We start from the raw sequence: 10,044 nt of genomic DNA on the forward strand, positions 1-10,044 counted from the left end.
TTTTTGTGTTGTTTCACTGTCATCTCTTCCTAATTTCTCTCCTCTAATTATTGAGCATTTTACCATGTGTAAAACAGCGGCCCTCTAAATGTTACCTGGCGCATGGGTGGTGAAATATGATATTGTACACTGTTGTCCGCAAGGAGGCCAAATGGAGTTGAAGTCCCTTGGTGGAAAAAAAGCGTAATGATTACCCAATCAAGTGAGGCTGCCATCAAGCGAAGCCGCCCACCCTTTGGCTGCACACCAATCAAATCATAGTATGGTCATCATCAAGTCACTGAATGAAATAACAGCAGATTAGCAAGTTTGTGTTGACATCTCATTAGCAAATTAGCAAGTGCAGTTATGGAGGGTGGAGATTTAGAGTATTTTGTGAAAAATAATTTTACTAAACTACCTCTACAACAAAAACTTAGATAAAATCTGAGGACAGGCCAATGCCAAACTAGCACTGCATGCAGAGAGGAAGAAAAGTTTTCGGACTTTAAATGAGAAGAATTACCTCTGCACCGAGTGGCTAGCTGGTAGTGGTGAATTTCAGCAATTATTTTGCTGGCCCTGTCTTTCACTGACCTTGACAACCTGCCCCGGGCAATTGAGAGGCACCATAAATCAAAAAGTCACATTGACTGTGCTGTGAAATTGAAGCTTTTTTGGCACGTCAGGATTGACGAGGCTCTGGACTTGGCAAGAAGTATTAGCACAAAGAAACACAATGAGCAGGCGGGGATATTCTAATGAGATTGATGAAGAAATAAACTAGTGCCCTTTCAGTGCTGTACAAGTGGATGACAACATGAGACATTTCCGACAAGTGCCAATTCACTGTTATAATCAGATGTTACTGAAAAAGGCGGTGTGTGCGAACGTTTTCCTGACTTTTATGATGTCTGCTCGGATATAGATGCAAAAGCCATTACAGTTTTGATGAGAGCCATCGGGAACTGCAGCCTCGCAAATTAACTCATTTTCCAGACCTACGATGGAGGAAGCTGCATGAGTGGACAGCACGGTGGCGTGCAGGCTTTAGTGAAAGCACACTGCCCCAACGCGCTATTCGTCCACAGCTATGCTCACAAGCTAAATATGGTTTTAAGGCACAAATAGTATTCAAGCAGCATGCCTTTCACAGTTTTTTTTCTCACGTTCATGAAAAAGATCTGCATTACTGTGTGTAGAGCCAGGATGGGACAAGGAGACCATTGCACAGAGTGTGGCCTTGAAGCAAAAAGTTGAGGATTATGACTTCACCTTCCTGCTCGGGGTTTTTCAATACGGCCCCACAGAGCCACTGCTTCAGGTCCTTCAAAGGTAGACGGTGGACTTCAAAAAATGCCAGGATCGGATCAACAGCACAATCAGCCCTCTCAAAGCCACGAGAACAGACGAGACGTTCATTGGCTTATTGAGGATGACCTACAGGGCTTACTCTCGGAGGTCTACAAACTGCTGCAGCTTATAATCACGATACCAGCCACCAGCACATCAGCAGAGCTCATATTTTCTTGTCTTAAAAGGATAAAAACATATCTGAGAAACACATGTGGACAGGACAGACTTGTCAACTTAGCCAAAATATCCATTGACTCTGTTGTTGTGGAGGTCCTAAAGGCCAGTGGGGAATTCTAGGACATGGTTATTGACCACTTTGCCACCATGAAAGACACGAGAATGGCGTTCCTCTTCAAATAGGGTGAGGAAAATGCACACTTTTTTTGATTTTTTTCACTATCAACTCTGCACTGGGCATTAAGCGGCCAGTTTTGCATTCGAGTGGGCGGTTCAGTAACTTAATAAGATGTTTAAGTCAAGTCACCTCAAGAGGACAATTTACGTGTGCGAGTGAGTGACTGAGGGAGGGAGAGAGAAAGAGCGTGTGTCGGTGTTCAAAGTGTCGGTTAGAAAACAGGCGTGTGTAAGTCCAGGTAAAATTATACTGGGTTCTCTAATATATCATTCGTTACGCACGTAGAAGCTGCAACATACTCATTTCTGCCCCCCACCCCCTAAAAAGCAAATAGATTAAAGGTTTTGTCTCACTTGGCTTCCCTCCCAAAAAATCCCCCTGGCACCCAGTTTCAGTTCAATTAAATCACTTCCACTTTAGCATTTGATACCAAGAAAATAATTTATTATAAATGACAATTATTAACAACACAGGGCATCAAATAAATAACGAAATCAATAAATAGATGTAATAAATAGATCTCAAATAAATAGATACATTGCCCCAAATATTGGAATACATTCATACAAGTAAATGGGCCAACATGGCCTGCACTGCTAATCTTAGCTTAGCTTATGCCGGTTTTGCAGCATGTGCAGTATGAAGCACTACTTGGCGAGTAATTGTAATGGTAGTGAATGATCAGAAAGGCTTGTTCAGATACAGGAGTACAGATAAGGTGGTTTTACATGGATTGATGGTGATGATGATTAGGTTGCAGGATGTTCACTTCATGTGGTCTCCTGAGGAGATGTAGCCCATAGCTCGGTTGATGGTGATGGTTCGGACTTGGAAGCCCCTCATCATCTTACACATCTTCTGCCTGTTATCATAGGTGTCAGTTCCCCACATTTGGGCAGCACCCTCCTAAAGGACAGCATGAATGCAAATTAATGACCTTCCAGTTCCACATACACAAAAAGTTCCCTGCATGTCCTCGAGAAATCTTTACAAGGATATATTTTATATCAGTGTTTCTCTTAAAATGTAAGAGAGCAAACAAAAAAGAAGGGATAGAAAAGTACCTCTGAGGAGTCATCCTCTTCATTCGGCTTCAGGGAACAGTCCTGTTTAAACAAAGATTTTGTTAGCCAGCTTTCAAATGTTATTTCCCAGGAGATTTATCACTCTCTCTTTCTCTCTCTCTCTCTCTCTCTCTCTCTCTTTCTGTTTTGCAATCCTGACTCTGCAAACACACCTTCCTCAGCCTCTGTATTATTCCCAGAGTTGAATTCAGTAGTTCAGCTTCCTTGGAACTTCTCATTGAGGAGTTGACGTAGGACTGAATTGCAGCAGCGTAGTGGGCCAAGTCCTTCATTATGTTCCCCAGACATTCCCTCTGTCACAACAAGAAAAATTACCCATAACTCTGCTTTATTAGAAAATGCAATACAGATTTGAAATAAAAAACAATCCCAATTATGATGTGCAGAGTAGCAGATTAAAACATGTTGAGTTTAAGTAAAAAAACAAAACTAAAGAAATGTATAACTTTTTTAAACTGACAGTATGCTTGAAAAACATTAAAAAGAGTAATCTACCTCACTGAAGGATGAATTTCTTTGCATCATGCAGCCTGAGGTCTGTGGGATGAAAAAAATGAACATAAATTAAATATGAACAATTTGTTTTAGCCAACTAATCAAGCATTTTTAGACCTTATCCAAGTAAAAGTTAATAAAAGCTGTGCTGACATTATGATGCTTTTTATTCTTCTGGAAATGTAAAATTATGCAAAAAGTAATAATTTCGATTGGTATTTCTTTTACGCAAAAAAATACATTCAAATTAAACATTAACAATAGTTTGTTCTTATCATATCTGATAAAATAACAAGTGTCACCTGAGTCAGATTGGGTGCGCAGGCCTGTACTGTCTCAACTGTATTCCTCACCTCCATTAGATTAGGTGCGATGCCATAGCACGAATCATGCTGCAATGCAAAAATAAGGGTATTAAATATTATTGAACTACAGAGGTTACGACAGTGTAAAGAAAAGAAAAAAAGGCATCAAATGCAATATTACAAGGTAAACATCGTACAATGAATTGTACTCACATTGTCAAGAACCCCTTTGATATTCACCAGGAGGCTCTTGAAAAGTGACGAGCACTCTCCGCATTTCTCTGCGCTCAGAGAGCGCACCGAGCGCACCGGGAGTCCTGTGGATGTGTGCCAGCTCAAAGTCATCAGCAGCACACAGCTGGCGAAGTCTGTGTGGCAAGAGAATAATAAACATCAACACATGCGTCTTATGGGTTTACAAAAGAGATGCATCTCAAGAAAAAAAAAAAAACACGAGGAAAAAATGGGGCTCGCTGACTTACAGAAATGAACCCTTTGATGAAAGACTGCCATCTGTCTGATTTGGTAGATATCTCAGATCGCGTGTAGTAAATCAGTAGCACTGTGTTGCTGCCTCCTTATCTGATTGTTTTTATATGCATGGTTGGGGAATTCCCTCTGCCGGCCAGCAAAAAGAAAACCAAAACGTCATACCGGTGTAATTTCCTCGTTGTTTGGTTGAGCGAAAAACGGGAAGCCGCATTGTTTGTATCATGTAATGAGAGAAAGCATCTCAAAGTGTGATGCAACTGTGTTTAAATTTAGATACAAAACAACTGCATGTGTAAAGTGAATCGAATAACGACTCCTTACAGTAAAAGTGGCCTTATAATAGATGAACTCCGCATGGGTGGATACTACTAACTGTTTAGATCACTTCTTTTGCGTTTGTCCAAAGGAAAAATAGATTAAATTGCTAAAATGAACGATTAGTGTAGATTTGAAGGAAGTAGCTGTGATGAACAACAGCAACATTAATTATAGGTAGGGTATATGATGATGAGCATCTGCTCCTGTCAGCAGCAGGATCTTCAATCTTTACATCTGCAAAACAAATACAAACAATATACATATATGAAAAAATATTCCACCTCAAATCTACATTATGCTTCAGACCAGACAGAGTTTCTTATGCAACAGTGTAACAATGATATCACTGGAATTTCTGTGCAGCACTGTGTGCTGGTGATGTCAGCTCTGTGGGACAAGTTAACCTGGTAGAGGAGTCATTCATACTTTGGCTAATTACACGAAGGCATGGTAAATTGATAAATACTCAACACTCAGGGGCTTTAGCTAAATGAAAGTGTGAGTAAACCCAGGTATTGTTGGAAACAGACAGTGCATAAAGAGCTCTTGGTATGATAAGATGATTGTTGTTTGGTGCAGCCCCTTTTACACAGATGATGATGGGTGTCCACTACTATAATGATATACTATAAAGCATTTTTTTTTTATAACACATTATAATCAGACTCTTTAACTAGATATCATACTATGATTTTTTTAAATGAAAAAGTATACTATGACTTTTAAATGACATTTTACATGAAATATTAAACCTAAGCATTTTTTTTACACACAAACTACACTATAACTCATAAATGAGTTTTTTTTTTGGCACATATGACTCATGACTTTGACTATGACTTTTTATAACATACTATACTATATCCTTTAAATGAAATTTATAATGACATGATATACTATGACTTTCAAATGACATATGATATCATGCCCTTTTTACACTTACTATGTCTAATACTATGACATTTTATGGCATAGTACACAATGACTTTTTATGACATACTAAACTTTGGCTTTTTTTTCTGACAGACTATACTTTGACTTTTTAATTACATTTTTATGAAATGCAATGATATAAAGTTTTTCTGACATTTTATATATATGACTTTATCTGTCATACTGTACTTTTACTCCATTTATGACATACTATACTATGACTTTTGATGTTACATATTATACTATTACTTTTATGACTTACTACACTATGGCTTTTTATGACACTATACTTTTACTTTCAAAGAAATATTATAGTTTGATATCTTCATGGTATGGTATAGTATGACTTTTTAATGACTTTTTTTATGAAATAAAATTCCATATATGTCGACCATTTCATTGGATTACTACATACTACATACTATGACATTTTTATGACATACTATAGTATGATTCCATATAAGTCTAATACTATACCAATACACAATAATCCAATACTATTGTTTGACATTTTCCATGTTTTCCATGACATACCATAGTATGACTTTATAATTCCATTATAAAGCCTACAAGAAATGACAGGATGGTTTGTTTCGTTAGTATATTATTATGTGCCTACTTTGGTTTCTGGCCTCTTTGTTTTAATAATGGTGTCTTGTAAACCTGTTTAGGCTGGGATTATTGTTAATACATGACACAATAATAAAGTTCAATCAATCAGTCAATCAATCAATCAATCAATCAATCAATCAATTCTTTGCCATTACAAAGTCATGATATACAATGTCATGACTTTGTAATGGCATTTCTCATGAAAACCATAGTATAGTATGGATTAAGCACACACTTTTTTAAACCATCATTCTGCTGTTGTGTTTTCTGATGCTTTTAATTCTGTTTCTTTTATGTTGCCAAATAGTGACTTTCAAGTACAGTGTTTCAATGAGCTCTGTTTGTCGAGCCTGGACAAATTGCTCCACTAACAACTAGACTTGGTCCTGTAAAAAAAATTCTCTCCTTGGATGAATGACAGCATTTGTTCCCTGAGATGTGCCTATCGTAAAATGGAGCAGCAGCAGAAATCCACCCGTTTGCATGTCTATCATGATTACTTAAAAAAAGACCTCTTAATGGATTTTAATAATATGGTCAAGGAGGGCAGGGCTACATATTTGGCAGCCCTTGTTTCAAACAGCCGCCACAATCCTAAAGTCCTGTTTGAAACTACAAGTAATATTGTGTCTCCTCCTACACCTCACGTCCCAATTTCCTCAGTTAATGGGAGCAATAATTTTCTTTCTTTTTTTTCATCAGGAAAACAAGCGATATTTGTTTAAATAGTATTCCCTTGTTTTGTCCTCCATTACACTGTCCTTCTCAGCCACGGATTTTGGAGAATTTTTCCACTGTCACTCTACAAGAGTTGACAAAAATTATAGGTGGCATGAAAACATCCTGCAGTGCATTCCTTGACATCATGCCCACTCCTTTGCATAAAAAAGGTTCTTGACTTAGTTGGCCCATTTTTGCTATCTATAATCAATACTCCTTAACATCTGGTCTGGTTCCATCCTATTTCAAACAGGCTGCTGTTCAATCACTTCTAAAAAAAATCGAATCTTGACTGCCCTCTCCTCTCTCTCTGAGAACTACAGGCCCATATCCAAGCTGCCTTTTATTTCTAAGCTCTTAGAGAAAGTGTTTGCTAACCAGCTCACATCTGTCTTGGATAAGTATGACATTTTAGACAAATTTCAGTATGGTTTCCATCACTGCCATATGGTGGAAACTGTTCTTCTTAGGGTTATCAATGATCTGATGATGCATGCTGATAATGGAGCATGTTCAGTGTTGGTACGCTGTTTCCAGCTGTTTTCAACATTTTTTGGGACGTGTGAAATTTTGACATTTTTGCCTTACTATAGTCTTGCATATTTGGTCATTTTTTCAAAATGACAATCATGGTGTTTTTGGCTCGTTTTGAAACTTTCTATGCTATGGCATGTCTTGGCAGGCTATTCTAAGCTGTTTCCACTTGTTTTTAACGGTTTTTGGTATTTTGACATTTTGGCCTTACTATGGTCTTACATTTTCGGTAATTTTTTGACTTGCAAAACAATGGTGTTTTTGGCTATTTTTGCAACTTTCTATGTTCTGGCGTGTCTTGGTGGGCTATTCTAAGGTGTTTCCACCTGTTTTCAATGGTTTTTGGGACGTGTCAAATTTTGAAATTTTTGCCTTACTACAGTCTTGCATTTTTGGTGATTTTTTCGACATGCCAATTAATGGTGTCTTTGGCTCTTTTTGCAACTTTTTATGCTATGGCGTGTCTTGGCAGGCTATTCTAAGATGTTTCCAAGAGTTTTCAATAATTGTTGGGACGTGTGAAATTTTGACATTTTTGCCTTACTATACTCTTACATTTTCGGTAATTTTTTCAACATGCCAAATAATGGTGTTTTTGGCTCTGTTTGCAACTTCCTATGCCGCGGAGTGTTTTGGCAGGCTATTCTAAGCTTTTTCCAACAGTTTCCAATAGTTTTTGGGACGTGTCAAATTTTGACATTTTTGCCTTACTGTAGTCTTGCATTTTTGGTCATTTATTCGACTAGCCAAATAATAGTCTTTTTGGCTCTTTTTGAAACTTTCTATGCTATGGCGTGTCTTGGCAGGGTATTCTAAGATGTTTCCAATTGTTTTTAACAGTTTTTGGGACGTTTGAAATTTTGGCATTTTTGCCTTACTATAGTCTTGCATTTTTGGTCATTTTTTCGACTTGCAAAATAATGGTCTTTTTGGCTCTTTTTGCAACTTTCTATGCTATGGAGTGTTTTGGCAGGCTATTCTACGCTGTTTCCAACAGTTTTCAATAGTTTTTGGGGCGTGTCAAATTTTGAAATTTTTGCCTTACTATAGTCTTGCATTTTTGGTCATTTTTTTCAACATGCTAGATTATGGTGTTTTTGGTTATTTTTGCAACTTTCTATGCTATGGCGTGTCTTGGCAGGGTATTTTAAGATGTTTCCAATTGTTTTTAACAGTTTTTGGGACGTGTCAAATTTTGACATTTTTGCCTTACTATAGTCTTGCATTTTTGGTCATTTTTTCGACTTGCCAAATAATGGTGTTTTTGGTTCTTTTTGCAACTTTCTATGCTATGGCGTGTCTTGACAGGCTATTCTAAGGTGTTTCCAGCTACTTTCAACGGGTTTTAGGACTTCTCAAATTTTGACATTTTTGCCTTACTATAGTCTTGCATTTTCGGTAATTTTTTCAACATGCCAAATAATGGTGTTTTTGGCTCTTTTTGCAACTTTCTATGCTATGGAGTGTTTTGGCAGGCTATTCTAAGCGGTTTCCAACAGTTTTCAATAGTTTTTGGGACGTGTGAAATTTTGACATTTTTGCCTTACTATAGTCTTGCATTTTTGGTCATTTTTTCGACTTGCCAAATAATGGTGTTTTTGGCTCTTTTTGCAACTTTCTATGCTATGGAGTGTTTTGGCAGGTGATTCTAAGCGGTTTCCAACAATTTCCAATAGTTTTTGGGACGTGTCAAATTTTGACATTTTTGCCTTACTATAGTCTTGCATATTCCGTAATTTTTCCAACATTCCAAATAATGGTGTTTTTGGGTCTTTTTGCAACTTTCTATGCCGTGGAGTGTTTTGGCAGGCTGTTCTAAGCTGTTTCCAGCAGTTTTCAATAGTTTTTGGGACGTGTCAAATTTTGACATTTTTGCCTTACTATAGTCTTGCATTTTTTGTCATTTTTTCGACTTGCCAAATAATGGTGTTTTTGGTTCTTTTTGCAACTTTCTATGCTATGGCGTGTCTTGGCAGGCTATTCTAAGGTGTTTCCAGCTACTTTCAATGGGTTTTAGGACTTCTCAAATTTTGACATTTTTGCCTTACTATAGTCTTGCATTTTCTGTAATTTTTTCAACATGCCAAATAATGGTGTTTTTGACTCTTTTTGCAACTTTCTATGCTATGGAGTGTTTTGGCAGGCTATTCTAAGCTGTTTCCAGCAGTTTTCAATAGTTTTTATGACGTGTCAAATTTTGACATTTTTGCCTTACTATAGTCTTGCATTTTGTCATTTTTTTCGACTTGCCAAATAATGGTGTTTTTGGCTTTTTTTTGCAACTTTCTATGCTATGGAGTGTTTTGGCAGGCTATTCTAAGCGGTTTCCAACAGTTTTCAATAGTTTTTGGGACGTGTGAAATTTTGACATTTTTGCCTTACTATAGTCTTGCATTTTTGGTCATTTTTTCGACTTGCCAAATAATGGTGTTTTTGGCTCTTTTTGCAACTTTCTATGCTATGGAGTGTTTTGGCAGGCTATTCTAAGCGGTTTCCAACAGTTTTCAATAGTTTTTGGGACGTGTCAAATTTTGACATTTTTGCCTTACTATAGTCTTGCATTTTTGGTCATTTTTTCGACTTGCCAAATAATGGTGTTTTTGGCTCTTTTTGCAACTTTCTATGCTATGGAGTGTTTTGGCAGGCTATTCTAAGCTGTTTCCAGCAGTTTTCAATAGTTTTTATGACGTGTGAAATTTTGAAATTTTTGCCTTACTATAGTCTTGCATTTTTGGTCATTTTTTCGACTTGCCAAATAATGGTGTTTTTGGCTCTTTTTGCAACTTTCTATGCTATGGAGTGTTTTGGCAGGGTATTCTAAGCGGTTTCCAACAGTTTTCAATAGTTTTTGGGACGTGTC

At 37.3% G+C, this 10,044-nt stretch overlaps 1 protein-coding gene across 1 annotated transcript; it reads right to left on the reverse strand.

Moving 5' to 3' along the window:
* Positions 1-1,847: 1,847 nt before the first annotated feature.
* il12a (interleukin 12a) lies at positions 1,848-8,599 on the reverse strand. The gene is made up of 7 exons (XM_088078991.1): positions 4,058-8,599; positions 3,789-3,943; positions 3,573-3,662; positions 3,271-3,312; positions 2,928-3,068; positions 2,755-2,796; positions 1,848-2,596 (listed from the first exon to the last, which is right to left on the reverse strand). The coding sequence occupies exons 1-7, from the start codon at positions 4,086-4,088 to the stop codon at positions 2,456-2,458; spliced, it is 642 nt and encodes a 213-aa protein (XP_087935117.1). The 5' UTR covers positions 4,089-8,599; the 3' UTR covers positions 1,848-2,455.
* Positions 8,600-10,044: the final 1,445 nt, after the last annotated feature.

Source organism: Plectropomus leopardus, chromosome 6 (assembly GCF_026936395.1).
Source record: "Plectropomus leopardus strain MGB_pleo_1.0 chromosome 6, ASM2693639v1, whole genome shotgun sequence".
Classification (NCBI taxonomy): Eukaryota; Metazoa; Chordata; class Actinopteri; order Perciformes; family Serranidae; genus Plectropomus; species Plectropomus leopardus.

Coding starts and splice junctions, on each gene's coding strand:
- il12a (XM_088078991.1), bottom strand. CDS start 4,088: ATGGCAGTCTTTCATCAAAGGGTTCATTTCT. Junction 3,944..4,057: donor TCATCAAAGGGTTCATTTCT/GTAAGTCAGCGA, acceptor CTTGCCACACAG/ACTTCGCCAGCTGTGTGCTG. Junction 2,797..2,927: donor TAATACAGAGGCTGAGGAAG/GTGTGTTTGCAG, acceptor TTGTTTAAACAG/GACTGTTCCCTGAAGCCGAA.